We start from the raw sequence: 16,728 nt of genomic DNA, 5'->3' as shown, positions 1-16,728 counted from the left end.
AGGGCTTTTAGATTGCTCGTCTTGATTGATCATGAAGAAAAAGACTGATGATATTGGTTTTTCCGAGTGGCTACATTAGGATGCAGTTGACTGCAAATCTATTTTCCGCTAACCTGACAACATTCTGTCCTGCTGTTTTTAGCTCCCTGTCTGGGCGCATTGTTGGAGGCGTCTGGTGGTTCTTCACCCTCATCATCATTTCATCGTATACTGCCAACTTGGCTGCTTTCCTGACTGTGGAGAGGATGGTGTCACCTATAGAGAGCGCTGAGGATTTGGCCAAGCAGACAGAGATTGCCTATGGAACACTGGATGCCGGCTCCACCAAAGAGTTCTTCAGGGTGAGGAAATAATGTTCACACATTTTTTTTCTAACAATTGTTGCTCGCAGCATCTCAGTTTGTAGATGGAATCTCAGTCTTTCTTTGCTGTATACATTGTCAGAAGTATTCTTTTGGAGAACCTCCACTGAAATTAGAAAATGCCATTTTTTTGTTCTCTAAAACAAAAGTCATCCAGTTAGAGCAGCAAAGTAGATGCCTCGTAAATTGGTTCTTCCAAAAACCAGTGACATCACCAGGTATCAGGAAGAACAAAAATATTTAAAATTTGAGTTTCAAAGAACCACAGAACTGAAAAAAATGGCAACTGTAACTTGTACGTAAGATACAGAACATCTAAACTGTTCTTCCATCTTTTTCTCATTATCATTGTCTGTCAGAGGTCAAAAATCGCCGTGTTTGAGAAGATGTGGTCCTACATGAAGGCAGCCGACCCGTCCGTGTTTGTCAAAACGACGGATGAGGGTGTAATGAGAGTCAGGAAGTCCAAGGGCAAGTATGCCTACCTGCTGGAGTCTACTATGAATGAGTACATAGAGCAGAGGAAACCCTGTGACACCATGAAGGTGGGAGGGAACCTGGACTCCAAAGGTTATGGAATCGCCACGCCTAAGGGCTCCCATCTCAGGTAAAGGCCTGCCACTGCAGCGCAGCTGGATAAAAGTCTTTAGGGGCTTTTATTGGAGCATCATCATCATTTCACCTGTTTATTTGTCTGCAAAGAGTTTCTGAGACAGCATGCTTTTGTTTTGTTCGATCATCTTCTTTAATGACATAAACAAATTCTGTTCTTTATGCACAGAAACGTTTTATTCATTTTAATCAGATTTAGGTTAGGTCTCCCATTACTTTTTGAACTTTCATATTTTGTTTTGTGTTTACACACATCACAGTCAGTGCATTTTTTTTTACCACTGACAGCCATCTTTGTACCTCATGTATGTATCCAGTTTGCCTCTTGACAGTTGACCTGTGAGCACTGGCAGAAGTGTAAAGTAGAAAAATGAGATGACCCATCCCTACACTCTTTTAATTTGGGATTGCATAATGTGATTTGAAGCTGAACCACTACCTCAAACCTACAGAGACACAGATGCAAAATATAACTAATCAGCAGGGTGAGAAGAATAAAGAATAACATCCCATATGGCTACTTTCCCACTCAAGCCAGGGCTCACACCTTGGATGTGACATCAGTAGAGTTGATTTCATATTTGCCACATTTGATGTGATAATTGATGTAATGAATGATAATTAATTCTGGATGTACTTCTGCCATCGATGTCCAAGAGCAGCAGCTGTCATTTCATATTACATTAACACCTTAACCAACTTCCCATTTATATTTCTCCTGTAACTACAGAGAGAGTGCAGAAGCTGGTGGCATCTGAAGCTTTTAATCTATCTCTAATAGGCCTCATTCATTTTAATGAAAGGAGCCATATGGGAAGATTTCATTCAAACTCACCGAGGATTCATTCCTGGTTCCACCTTGGTTGACAGCCAGAGGTCAGAATGCTGACTAGAAATGTTTCCTAAGCTTTAGTCGGGCGCTCCTTTATACAATTTCATACAAATTAGATTCCATTCATCAAGTAAGTGCTGCATTAGCGATAAGACAAATGCTGAAATTAATCTGCTCCCGAGTCATGTAGTCCGATTGGCCCGGACCTACAACGTAGCGGTGGGATGCAGCTTTGAACTGCCGAGGATGGCCCCCATTATCTCCCTCTCTTTGTGTTAATTATTAGCCCAGTGATGTGTGTTATTGTCAGGTTGCCGCTGTGGTCATTCACAGATGTCTGATACTGAGTTTTCATTAACAGATAACGAACTTTCACAATTGGATAGGCACTATTAAAGTTTGAAAGTTTGATTATATTTTTTTTTATAGTTTAAGATAAAAAAAATTGTGCTATTCAGCAAAGGACGTAAGTGAATGACCTATGAATTCAAAGAGTTGACTTCAATGATACCTGCAATGCATTGTGATGGTCATATGAATATGATGCACTGGTCAGTTTTTTTTGTCTTACTGTCTAACTTAAATCTGATTATAACTGATCAATACTGAATGCTGATACCAAATGAAATTACTGTGATTGCATTGCAGGTCTGATTAACAGTAGCACTTTGAAAACAACAACATCTAAATGACGTAACTCTTTATTTTACAGGAACGTCATCAAAGATCTTTCTGATTAGTAGATATCATTTTTAACCCCCCTCCCCTTCATTTCTTACACATACAGTATTCAGCCACCCCCATGTTTGCCCGACTCCATCTCACTAACAACCAACTAACCGATGACCCGCCTGTCTTCAGACCATCCATGTCCACACACTTTGACTTCTTTCTTTTTGTCTGAGTTTGCTGGGCTGAGAAAGAATTCTGAGGTTTTACCAGCCCCCGAGGAAACCTGTGTTCCCTACAGCTGTGTTGTGCACTCGAGGCTGGGGATAAAGACTCGTCTGTGTCTGCTGGCAAGAAAGGCAGAATATCACTAAACCAAATTGTTGCTGTGCAGAAGAATTGGCACTGATTTGAGTAAAAAGACAATCTGGCAAAGGCTGTAATCTTTACTTCTTTTATGCAAATTCTGATTGCAGATTTGGCCTTTCTGTGATTTTGCAGATGGAGAGAGTCTTTGTCCACGGCTTTGTCAGCTATAGGAAATACACACACACACTCAACAGAGAGAGAGAAAGCAACACGATGGGAGCTGCTTTGAATGAGTCCAGGACTCTGTCTGTAGTTGGTCACAGAATTTATTTTCAGGCTGTTTAAGATCAGTGGACCTGGCAGTTAAAACAGTGGAAGCCTCTGTCCACATTTGTCAACATTTGTTAATCGACATGGGCTTCTATATGGGTTGAATATTGATAACTTTGGTACCATAGCAATTTCTATGCTGGTGCAGCCGAAAGGAAGTTACCATCTGTAGACAGACTTCCACACCCAAAGCTTCTTCTTCATTTACAGTGTCTGCTCTGCCTCTCTCTGAGGCCCCTGCTTGGTAAAACCTGTCTCTACTACTGTATGGGCGCTCCAGTCCATTGCAGCTTATACTACTAACACGTGCATCCAAAGCCAGCACTCCTGCTTCATATTCAGTAGCTTTATGCAGGAGTTTCTAATAAAAAGTCAATGTTGTCATAATCACCACCACCATACTCTACCAATCTCTTTATATCTGTCCCATAGAGTGTTTCCTAATGGCTATCATTTTATATTATTTTCAAGAAACCCAGTAAACCTGGCAGTGTTAAAACTGAACGAGCAGGGCCTCTTGGACAAATTGAAAAACAAGTGGTGGTACGACAAGGGAGAGTGCGGCAGCGGGGGCGGGGACTCCAAGGTCAGAGCCAGTTTGATAAACCCTGCGGGTAACACCACCAACATTTGGAGTGGTGGCGGGGCAGGGAGGCGGGTAACCGGCAGGCCCATGCTGCACTATACTGCTCCAGTGACACCTGATCTCTGAATGAGATCAGGTCAAACAATACAAAAATAAATCTCATCAGTATGAACCCAGCAGAGCTCCCTCATGCTCGGCGACATTGTGAGACTGTGTGCATCCAGTCTGTGGGGTTTTCTCTGCTGTCGTTGTCAAATTTGGCCTTGTTCACATCCTATTTCAACAAAAGACACAACATCATTGCATGAGTGAGGATAAGCAGTGTGCCGGTTACCCAAAGTGATATGGTAATACACATCTACTGCCTTAGGGAGCAAGCTAACCAAGCTAGATGGAGTATTAATGCATATCACTTTGACTCTGATGTTTTTAATTATGTTTATGCTACATGTATGTATGTGTGTGTGTGTGTGTGTGTGGTTGTGGGTGGATGTTTGTTTTTTTTTCTAAAGCCCAAGCATTTAATGTGTGTATGTATTTGCTGCTCTGTGTTTCTGAATTAATAACATAAAATAACATGGTATAATATGTTATTTATGTTATTTCCTTATGGTTGGAAGAATCCCAGTAAACCTAGCGGTGTTGAAACTCAATGAGCAAGCCGTCTTAGACAAACTGAAAAACAAATGGTGGTACGATAAAGGGGAGTGTGGCAGCAAGGACTCCGGAAGAAAGGTTAGTCTCCAACCCAAGCCTGTCACCTCACAGCACCTCCCAGCATAACCCTGCCCTGATCCTAGACCAGCCCCAATTCCAGCCCTCAGCCTCTGTTACACTGAGAAATACCCCCCCAATGTGGCTCCAGCAGTACCGCTGTATTGGCCTGAATATAAGACGACAGTGATAACATACCCTACCTTTCTTTTGGTTGTGTTTGAATTATTTATTAAACCAACTTGTTTTCAGTATAAATTTAATTGTGATTCAAGCTGAATAGATTGATGTGTAAAAAAAAATGATGTTTTGATTAAGCTTCAGCTCTAATCAACAGGAAACATTTTTGAATTACAGTAATCAATCAAGTGCAACTATTCCCATTAATGAAGATAGATTGTGAATACTTCTGATGTTGTAGTCATTAGGCACATTCTTTTCAATTGAATGAAGTAGAAAATTGTTATATATGTGAAATATCCATTTTAGTTCTGTATTTCTGGGGCCAGTCCTGTTTAAATGTCACACTTGACCTATAGTATTAGCAATAGTTCACAAACACTATAACTATAAACAGCAGCCACGCATGTTGAATAACCAATCAGTCCTCGCTCTCTTTCACAAAACACCATGTGGTCAGTATTGTATTGTAGCAATAGAATATGCAATGTAATCAGGGCCGGCCCAAGCCTTTATGGGGCCCTAAGCAAAATTTCATACCACCACCTCAGCATCAGATGCGTCATCATCCTATAGGCTGCACTGTGTGTAATACACACTAGTGAATGTGTAATATCATCTCGTTTGTATTAATCAATGTTATTTTTGAAAATATAATATATATATTTTATCATGGAATTTTGGTTCTCTTGGGGGCCCTAAGCGACCGCATATTTCGCATATGCCTTGGGCCGGCCCTGATTGTAATTGTTGCTGACATCAGTGCAGAAACTGGTGCTTTTACAGTAATAACGATACACCCACATAACATGGATGTTATTATATCTGTGCTTTATGTGTCAGTTTTAATGATTACATGCATGAATATAATGTCAACAAACAAACACAGTGGGTTTTTCAGGCAAATAAAAAAGACAATTTATTGCTTCAAGAGATATTATTCTAAAGCTGCCAGCCATAGTAAGTGGTACAAGTGGTGCAGTAATGAGGGAGTGAGTCTACAGACATGCAGATTTATGGGCAGTACAACTAGTTGAGTGCATTGTTAAAAAGCATCCCCGGGCTGGCCACGAACCACCCTGTGGCCTGAAAGAGCGACAAAGCACTTTACTGCTTAAAAAAATTACATAGAAAATAGGACAAATATTGTTTTTTTTTGTTTGTTTTTTTATTCTCACTTTTAAAATGTCTTAATTGGAGATCTTTTGAGTTTTATCAGTGCTAGTAAATGTCCAGTAACACTAAAACATGTATCTTGCAGCACATAGGCCACTGCAGTATTCAAACATATACTTTCCTCCACTGATGAGAAAAGATTCCCACTCTTTAACTTTAACAATGTGATTTCCAGAAACACTGTCTTATATTTGGGCCAGTACTCTGGTTGTGCATTGATGAGCTTGTGTTGTCAGAGATTTATTGTTCATTAGCAGTGTGTAAATATCTATTGTGTGGTGAATTAGTTAGGAGTGTGGCTTTAAATACCATATATGGTCTACTGTTACCATCTAGGTAGAATAAATCCTCTGAAAATACGCTACAAACACAGATAAAGTGCTCTGATAGCCTTGTGTTTGTGCTGTGGATGAAATATTATCACTCTGAGAGCAGTTTGTTAGAACTTAGCTCTGAGGAGAAGAGGAAAGAAGAAGAAGACACACAGAAGAGAGGCAGATAAAGACATTTAGGCCCTTTGAACATGTTGAGCTGTAACAACACTCCTGCCCTCACTGTCTCACCATAGATCGTGCATGTCTGGATGCAGACCCTGTCAATCTGCTACCTTGACCCCAAGTCACTCCAAGTCTGCCACTGAACTTGCATGAATTAGCAGTTTTCATTATGTACAGACTTGTTTTCCCTGACAGAAGACCGTTTGGCTCTTTAGCTCCGATACCTCTGTATGTGCTCCTTTTTAACTCTTGCTCGTGCTGATGGACAGTTTAGTGTCAAACAATGTGCCATGCCGGACTGGGTCTGATCTCTGTGTTTATTGGTTAAATTATGTCCTCTTTAACACACCATGATGTCATTTTGTAAATTATGGTAAAATAGTGGTAAAATAGATGATAAAGTAGTAGGTTGCTACTGTATCGGCCTGCATAGCATCCTTGTAATCTCTGTCAGCCACCACTCCTCTTTCTAATCAAGATGGTGGCAGCCAAGCTAAAAGCTAAAGCCACAGTCCACAAACCAATGGTCCCTAACAGCGTGGCTGCATCCACGGCTTTCCTCAATCCTCCATGGCACTTTGTTGGACATGCTTGTTCTGTCTTAAAAATATTATCTACATTATATCATGATAATACGTGAAAAAAAATGTGTAAATAAACAGCACTGCACATAGCCGTGTATCACTATTAACTCAAATGCCATTAAAGGCTTTGTTCTTATAAACCATCTTAATTGATTTATAGCTCTCCATGTGGCATTAATCTATTCAGATAACAAAAAATTATATTCCAAACAGATTTTCATAAAGAAATATGATTAGATCTATTAGATGGGCTGATTTAAGTCTTTATCTTAATGACCACATTTCTCTGCAGACTATAAATAGGCATGAATGTGAGTAGGTGCCATTGATAGAAACAGATCCTCTCCTGTGAAGCAGTGTCAGACTGAAGATTATTTGTGCTGTTGTTTTGCATGAATGTATGTGTTGTGGTGTGTTTGTGCACTTTTTGTACCCCTTGCTTCAAAAAATGTGATTATGAGTCATGTTTATATAGTATATATATATATATATATATATATATATATATATATATATATATATATATATATATATATATATTAATTTCAAATGATTAGCATTGTATAGATAATTTAAGGAATTTAGATCAATGGACATTTTCAGAAATGAAGAAAAAAAACAACTGATCCGCTTTAATCTGCCTTTACTCAAGTGCAAAGTTATATGTAATACATTTAGCACAAAGCTAGTGTAAGAAGTTATAAGCATTAGTGTTATCAATCAGAGAATAATAAATAGAACCCACTGCATGACTCTTTATTAAATTAAACAAAATGTAACCAAAATCTAGCTTGAATAAATCATCAGTTCATTTTCAGCCTGACTCCTTTTTTCTAAATTAAAAGACCCGTCAGTGCTCAGACAGAAAACCTCTGATTTATACATTAGTGTTCAGGCTACAGAGTCGCCTCACATTCTGTGTTCCTGCAGTGAGAGAATGACTCATCAGTGTGGATGTAAATGGTCACTGAAAGCTCTTCATTGTAATTAACAAGTGGCAATAGATTTTATTAATGGCATTCACAACAACCTGCTGTACTTGCTGTCTGCTGAGAGCATTAGCATTACAACATTTTCTGTTTGTGATATGGTTTTATTGGTACACAGGCTAAAATGTGGCAGATGTTAAAGGAGTCTTCTAAAGGATTAATTAAGATGGTATCCATCCATGCTGTCCTCCATCTATTGGACCCCATGGGGACACTTTTCTCTTATCCTTCCTCGGTATCTATTGCAGGGTTGTCGACAGTTTCTTTAGTTGCTATGTTCGGCTTCTTATGAGATCAGACAGCCAGAGATAAGTTAGCACAGTAACATGTCAAATCCTGTTTTTTAATGTTCATGTTTTGTTGTTGAATCTTGTAATACATGTCTATTTGTCCTGGACTTTAAATGTGTGTGGATGTGGGTGTGTGTGTTTGTCACTTATCTACATGTAATGCAATGATGTCTTTCCTTGTGATTCTTGTCTGTAAAAGCTGATGTTTGTCTGTATGTTTCATGTCTGTTTTGTTGCCACTATCCACCCTCACCGCTCTTCTCTTCCGCCTCCGTCTTCCAGGACAAGACTAGCGCTCTGAGCCTCAGCAACGTGGCTGGAGTCTTCTACATCCTGATCGGAGGCCTGGGCCTGGCCATGCTGGTGGCGCTGGTGGAGTTCTGCTACAAGTCCAGGACCGAGTCGCGCCGAATGAAGGTGTCCACCGCGCGAGCCGCTGCCGCTTCAGCCGCTCAGGCCTTTCACTGCTCAGCCTTAGACAGTGGTGCTAGCGCCCCCTACACAGAGCTGCAGAGCTACGGCCTGTACGCCAACAACACTGTAAAGATATAAGGGCAGAGCACAGCCACGGGGTAGGAAACGCTGTGATCAATCCTTGATGATGATGATGATGATGATGATGATGCTGATGATGACATCCGCCTCCACCCCTCGCCCATCTAACCGTGATCACAGTAGGGCCTGTTATGGCTTCCACCGCAGTGCAAACGCTCTCCTGTACCTCTCTCTACCTCTGCCGCTGCCTCGCTCCGTCTTTATGTCACTGATCTCCTGCAGTGTTGTTGAATCACTTGATTGTTAAATTGCCTTTATGCCTCCGTAGTGCCAGTCTGCTAGATCGCTTAGCACAAGCATATAACATCAGTTGCATCTGGATGTCCCATGACTTTTGGATTGTCTGGTTAAGCACACTGTCCTCTTAGGCCTTTTGTTAAATCCTATTACAACAATCTTGTGCAGACTTTTCAGCAAATTCCCTTTTGCATCCCAGGTATAAAGGCAATTTGAATCACAGTGGTACATCTGTCGCTCTGAGCAAACCTCTCCCCTGCTCCCTTCTTCTCTTTTTGCTGACTGTCTTCGCAAAAGCAGGGCCCATTGTGGTGAACATCCTTTATATGTCTACCATAAGGCAGGCCTGGTGCGGCTCGCATGTCTTCCATCTCTGCTTTAACTTGGAAAAGTTAAATTGTTGTATGTTGAGAGATGAAACAAAAACGAAAATGTTGCTTTATTCTACACTGGGAGATGTGATGTTTCTCCTGCAGCAGGTAGCTGTTAGTCATCTGCTCCTCAGATCAATTTTACAACAAGCAACCTTTGATTTATTCTTCCAACATCAAAGACCCTCAGGGCACACTGATGTACTACTCAGGAAAACAGAAGAAAAAAATCAAGGCAGGGCCAAGACAAGGAGGAATCTGCTACATGAATTCTCTTATGTTTTAATCAGCCCACAAACAGGCACCTGATCAGTATGCTGATGAGACTTGCGAGGGGCTTATTAGTCCAGTGGTGCCTTTGTGCTGTTTGGCTTGAAAGAAACAACAACACCGTTCCAATTAGAGGCTAGCGTAATTCTCCAATCCCCGTGTACCATTTACCGGTGGCTCAGGATCACACTTGCTTTGCCCAATTTAATCAGCTATAGAATAGGGGATGCAGGCACACATGCGCGGCCACACACATACACACACACAAGAGCATCACACATCATTAGGTCAGCTTTCGAGCCCAGTGGCTTTTATTGCACTAGACTGGAGAAGGGAGCTATTAAACCAATGAGTGAAGCCTCAGCTCCCTTCTTATTGCAGACACGGATCTTCTGTTACAAATTAGGACATTTGATGGTAACACTGTTTCAAATATCACTCCAGCTCTGATAAAGAGGGTGAAAACCTGTGACACCTAATGGCTTATTCTGCTCTTGACTTTCTCAGCGTGGCAGCACCACATTCAGACTGCAAAGCCGCTTATGTGTGTGTATAGAAATGGCATCAGATTCTGCAGAATTGGCTAAATGATCTAGGTTTTAAATGTGCCATTAGCCTACCAAATTTAAATATAAAGCATGTGTGTGTTAAAATATGAACACTAACTGTGAACTGTTTGTCCCTGACAGCAATCCATCAACGACGCCATGCGCTGCTCCACCCTGACCAGGATGAGTGGCAACGGGAGCGGCGGAGAAAACGGACGAATCCTCACCCACGACTTCCCCAAGACCGTTCAGACGCTGCCCTGTATGAGCCACACCGCCAGCATGGGACTGGGTGCCTCTGGCATGTGATCATCACGTTCTAACCATGCTGGCGGCGACGGTGGACTGGCAGGGTGGGGCAGACGATGAGCTTGAGACTCCTGTTGACTTCCAAAAAAAGAAAAAAGAAAAATTCAACAAAAAAAAACAAAAAAAAATCATGGCTGTCCGGTTTGACCCATCTGTATCCCTGGCTGTCTCATGGCGTGGCCCCGACTTGAACTTACTGCCAAAATGCACTCTCAAACCGCTCCTAACAAAAGACTGGAATTTTTTTTAAAACAAGTGGATGTTTGAAAAAGAGATACCGAGAAAAAAAAGAAGGGAAATGTGCTGCAATAAATAAGCCGTCCATGGGTGGGGGAGGTGGTGGTGGTAGTGGGTGGGGGGGGGCGTGTTTTTGAATTTTTTACAGTGTTCATTTATGTGGAAATTTAAAAAAAAAAAAAAGAACTTTATTCTTCAGTGTGACGCCTGCGCTGTGCCATTTCGATGGAGCTGTTGACGTTAGTCTGCGTGTGCAATATCTTCACCTCCACTGCTGACCTTGTACTACCTAGATGCTTTCTGATGGCTGATGGATCGTGTCTTTGCACAGACCTGTGGCAGAGGAGGACAGACACTTGTGACTGCTATGATGATTTGAGGTTTTTTTTGTGGGATGGGAGGGGGCGCCCCTCTTTCACATTCATATGTACACTCCAGTTTCTTTGGAAGGACAGCACGCTCTGTGTAGCATAGGCGGTTTTTATGACATAGTACATGGTTTACACTGCTGTAATAGCGCAGAGGGCTTCGTCTGAAATAGTTTGATGCTGTTTAAATCAGCAGGATGACCGCGGCTGCGACAAACATGCACTGCTGCTACACCTCATTTTAACACTTCATGCCTTGTCTTGGTGCCATTCTCACACATGCACACTGTACACTTGTTGCTACCGGGTCATTTTGTTGGCCCAGTTTTTTAGAACACGAAGGCAGTGAATGGGCAGAAACGCTCACCTTGACCCTGAAGGAGACACTTTATTCTATCTGGCTGACCTTACACTGTATTCTACTGACGTCCATTCATTGATACACTCTTGAGTGAGAAATTCAGATGTCATCTGGAGAAAATTGCCCTCCAACGATTGTCAGAGCTGCATAATTCACTCACACGTTCACTGTGATGTATTTTCAGCTGTATTCATTTTTAATTAAATGGGCAGCACGGCTATTCACACAATTTATTGAGAGTAGCATATCCCAGATTGTTCGTGCCATATAAAAGAAAAAAGGTTTGGCCTCCTCTCACCTTTGCTAGGACGGAGGTTGGACTGAAACTCTTGACAGTTTTAGAGTCCATTATCTGTGTTTATTGGAAGTCAAGGTTGCGCTGATAGCTGCGCCGACTCAGCCGCCGACTTCTCCCTTTCAGATCACGTCAAGTAAGCAGAAATCAGAGTGGCAGGTTGGAGGGCGGAGATGACAGAGGGCAGACAGCCCGGGTTTGGCATGCAGAGCCTCAAAATGTCCCAGTGCTTTTAACACACACAGTGGCTTCAGGTGATGTGCTTTGCTTTTTTTTTTTGGACCTGGAAAGTGACCAACTGCAGAAAAGAACTCAAAATGAAAGGAGAAGAAAGAAAGATATATATTTTAATATTATTGTCAACAATTCCTGTAAAAGGACAACAATAACTGGGTTCGTCTGTTTTCACTTGTAAACACATTTCTTCAGTCTTTCAGTAATTTGAGTTATTTTACTGGAGTGATTCAGTGTTTTTGTTTCCGTGCTCTTTTCATCTGTTTGATGTCAGTGTAAAAAGCAATATTATATCTAATATTAGATTGTTTTGTGGTTGTTTTCTCTAAATTACTTTCAATCACATCCAATCAAACTGCTGCCAGTACTGCTCTGAAATGCCCCCCCACCCTCCAGTTCACATGTTGTAATGAATATGTAAGGTTTAGTTGGGCTTTGTCCCCACTAAGACACACACATACTTAGGCTATTTATAGGATAATATTTAATTTTTAAAAAAATATGCTGCCCGTCGTGGGATTATGTCAGGATAATACAGCCAACATTAAGGAAAATGTCAGCCAGTGTAATTGAATGGCTCATTTTTTTATTAGTATCAGAGGATTGTGTTGCAGAATATCAGACCAAACACTTATGTTAGAGCAAGTTCATTGTTGGCTTTGGTTCCTGTGGGATTTGTTGACAATAAGGAAAATATAGACGTCTCTCTAGCCTAATCTTCTAAAGTCTAACAGGTGAAAATTGTCAGAGTAGGAAAGAAATTGCAGTTTTTTTTCATAACATATCAGAGCCAGAAGCTACGCAAAGGGTACATTATGTGCCTTCGTCTGGCACAAACATCCCTGGCTCTTACCTATCTATCAGTCTTCTCTCCACCTACATAAACATTCCACTGCAGAGTGCGAGCAATTTCACGTACATGTATTTGTCAGGATAACAGAGTAAAAAAAAGTCTGACAAAGGTGTGATTTTACTTTAAGGTGAGTGGAAAGTCCTTGATTGCAATGGGGATTCTCACTGCTGCCTGATGCTAGAGGTCAGCTTCAGATTATGTACCACACACACACACACACACATTGGCTGACCTCTCATTTCACAGCAGAGCACCTGTACAAAGGCAGCACTCATCCTCTGCTTCCACAAATTGTGTGTTTTTTTGTTTCCCCTCTTTGATTTTCTGCTTTAACTAAAACCGATGGTACCAAATGTAATGTGTGACCTCCTTTATGTTTCCTCCACATCGTCATACAAGCAGGAAAAACTGGGCAGTCAGTTTACTGAAACCATACATATCTCCACCTGCTATGTATATAAAAGGATTTTTTTCTCTTCCCCGGTGAAAATGTTTGTTCTCTTTTAAAACAGAATTAGTTACCTGCTGCGTGAGTACTTTTCCTTTCCCTCCATCATACACGTCCTCTTTTGATGATGATGATGATGAAGATGTATTAATTAGTACACAGCACAGCACTCTTCGGTGGAGGCTTGACATTGGGAGCTATGTTTTATATGCCATAACAAGATTTGTAAAAAATAAAATCAAAAAATATAAGGACACTCGGTGTTTGTATTATAGAGGAGAGTGGCTCTTTGAAGACAGGAGAGCGAACACACACGCTGATGTTGAATAATGCGTAGATGCTGATGTTGTTTAAAGCCAACGTTTTGATTTTATTTGGATCTGTTGCGGTTTTTTAAAAGCATTTCCTGTTTTTTAAGTGATTAATATTTAACACCATGTGAATATTTCTTTGTCGTTTTCCTTTGTTCGCAGTATTTTATTACTGGAATCTAATCAGTTTGTTCACCTGCAGAAACACCATTATTATTATGATTATTATTATAGTTTTTTAACTTCGGAAAAGGGTGTCTCTGAATTTTAAACGATGGTCAATAAATGGGTTTACAGTTTAAAATAAATATATAAAAGAATATAATTAATTAGGAATCTGACTTTTGAGAATATACATTTTTTTTCTAACTAAAGTGTCCTGGAAGGAAGTCATCATGCTTTTGTTACTGAATAAAGGAATAAACTATGGATATTTGTTCAGTTTTATTTCCACCTGAGTCATATATATATTTCACACTGTGCCTTTGGCAAATGGGGATATGACTTTAGATATTACAAGCAGAGAAGGATAAAGTGCTGCCTGTCTGAGGAGTGCAGTGAACCAAAAAAAAATAATCATCTGAGGCAGTCTGTCTTATGTGGAGAAAGAAAAAGGAGAGAAAAAAAGATGCATGACCTGCAAGACAATTAAACAGAAGCAGCTTCTTTTTTTGACGTGCAGGTCCTCATAAGGGTTAGACAGATTAGTGTGAACATTTAATTAAGCAGCACCTTCACATGCAATTCACTCCAGCTCATTTGTATTAGTGTGCATACATGTTTCGTGCTTGTATAGATTTATGGCTGTGTTTTTATTGCAGATTGTGTTTCGGTGTTGAACTTCATCTGATAGCAATGAGGGATGCTGACAGGAAATTTCAAGGTTATCTGATAGGTTGCAGCATCCTTCTTTGTGCTGTTATTTTCATGCATTTGGAGACAACAACTGTCTGTGTTTATGTTTCCTCTGTTGTAAATTTGTTGTTAACTTCTCTTAATGAATACCAGCATGACCTGTTGAAACCATCACCTCAATTTCTTTTACACTTGTTTTCACCCACGCTCAAACCTCCACTTGGACTTAAAGAGAAGAATTTGGTCATCGAATGTCACTGGAAATCTCAAATTGTATTTTTGATTTTACATTACATCAGTAAATTATGAGAGTGGACAGACATGGATGTAAACTGATTGAGTATAGCAGCTTTGATTTTCTAGTAACACACGGTTTTTTATTGGGTTGGATTGAGGCTAATGAAGCGCTCTGCTTTGATGTTTCTTCCTTCGCTTTCCTCCCACTGTTTGGCCCTTTTTTTTATTTCTCCATGCCATTTTCATTTCCGTTCAGCTATAGTTGTTATGATGAGATAATTTAATTCAGTCAAGAAAATCACAAGTAACTAGTGTGTAAGTGCATTATATGTACAATGTTTGCCATATTACACCCTGCTAAAGCAGCACGCTCAGCACAGCAGGGGGGGAGTGATGATAATAATGTTCTCCATAGGGGCCTACAGGTGGATGCTGGGTGGAGGCTCAGCGTGTGAAAGGCTATATCTGTAGTGTCAGCGTTACGGCACTGACAGTAGGGACGGAAAGGGTTAAAAACAGACTTCAATTAGATTTCAAAAGGACAAAGCCGTCTGAAATGTAGTCACAACTGCAGCGACTAATCATCAGCGTGTTCCTTACAGACACAAACCGCAGCGACATGTCGGTGAAGCTGCAGCTGGAGGTGTACAAACACTCCTGACTGCTGGATGTTTAAAGCCTGTCTGTGCTGTGTGTATTCAGAGCTGATTCACTGTGTGCATAAGGGGTGAAAAGGAAAAATAGCTTTCATTACCTGGCAGAGACATTTCATGCAACAGTCGTCTCTCTCATATCATCGTTCAGCAAGGAATTATTATTGTAATGAAGATACAAATATAGAATGTGTCGCCATGTGCTGCAGTGCTTACTGAGTACATGTGTATTTGTGTGCTAGTGTGTTACATTAGAGATAGCAGGGTGTCATGCTGTGTCACACCCCGTGATTAGTGACATCAGCTGCCGGAGAGGCCCCGCTCTTCCTCGCTCTGACAGCCACAGGCCTGATGTATAATTAACAGGTCTCTTTTCTCTCACTCGCTCTCTTTCTGAGCTGAGAGTTCAGCCGTCACAGGAATTTCACTGTTTTGTTTACTTCTTCTCATCCGACAGTTCTCAACATTTTAACTTTAAAATGAGGTTGTGTGAGGAAACTTGTCATACATAGAGTGTGACAGTTTATCCAACACGGGGTCACCTGTGTCCATGTAAAATGTGCTCAGCCTGTCCTACTAGCAGTACTTGGAGACATGCTAGCTGGTTAGCCTAAGCTCAGTATGCAATACAACATGTCCAGAGCTGGCTCGAGCCATTTTGGTGTCCTAAGTGAGATTATGATGATTTTAATCCAGAGGATGATTATCGTGGACATACTTAGTTTGTCACAGACATCACAGTATCCTATTTTTTTTATTTGACAGATTTAATCAAATTCACAAAACCAAAGGCTTTTCCTGTATATTTTGAAATATCCCTTTATTGTGAGTTGCTGAGGTCTGCTCTGCACCATAGACAGAGTGCTGTGTTTTTCTTCACATCCAGTCTCTCATTACATTAACAGCAGTTCTATTGATAAAATGAAATATTACAGTTATTAAATCACAGCATGTATTTAAATCGAGCAAACTAAGACCAACCACAATACCTTTTCTCCCCTTTATTCATAACCACATGAGCAACTCGTATCATTAACAGCCTCTTTTTGCTGCAAAGTATAAACAAGTTATTAGACACAGCAGCCTCAGAAATCCTACAAACAAAAGCCTACGATGATGACAAGCTGCAACCTTTGCTGGACACTGTTGTGACCATTTCTGTTTCACAAACTACCATTTCACAAAGTAATTCATCTGTTATAACTGTAGACATGAAGGTCTGAGGATGTGTGCACTGCAACAGTATAAATGGGACCAAACAGCCGTAGAACAAGCTACAGATACTCGGCGATGCAGCTTTGAGGGTCTGTGCGCATTCCCATGATGGAAATTAGTTTTTGGCAGACGATCATTTTTGGCATAACACCGGCCCCTCGGAAATCCTCCTGAATCTCCTGATTAGCCACTCCGGGCCTGGTAAGAGCTAGCTGCTGTTTCATTTATTCAAATTCCTCTG

At 40.8% G+C, this 16,728-nt stretch overlaps 1 protein-coding gene across 1 annotated transcript in view; it reads left to right on the top strand.

Annotated features, from left to right (window-relative positions):
* gria1a (glutamate receptor, ionotropic, AMPA 1a) overlaps window positions 1–10,508 on the top strand; it is a 55,668-nt gene extending 45,160 nt beyond the window's left edge. Inside the window, exons 12-16 of the mRNA XM_028415519.1 lie at window positions 143–341; window positions 722–969; window positions 3,586–3,700; window positions 8,413–8,547; window positions 10,253–10,508. Coding sequence (XP_028271320.1) covers window positions 143–341; window positions 722–969; window positions 3,586–3,700; window positions 8,413–8,547; window positions 10,253–10,420 — 865 coding nt within the window. The 3' untranslated portion in view covers window positions 10,421–10,508. The remainder of the gene's footprint in view (window positions 1–142; window positions 342–721; window positions 970–3,585; window positions 3,701–8,412; window positions 8,548–10,252) is intronic.
* The last annotated feature ends 6,220 nt before the right edge of the window (window positions 10,509–16,728 follow it).

The sequence above is a fragment of the Parambassis ranga genome, chromosome 10 (assembly GCF_900634625.1).
Source record: "Parambassis ranga chromosome 10, fParRan2.1, whole genome shotgun sequence".
Taxonomy (NCBI): Eukaryota; Metazoa; Chordata; class Actinopteri; family Ambassidae; genus Parambassis; species Parambassis ranga.
The sequence above is the reverse complement of the archived record's forward strand: the minus strand, read 5'-3'. Positions and strand labels throughout refer to the sequence as shown.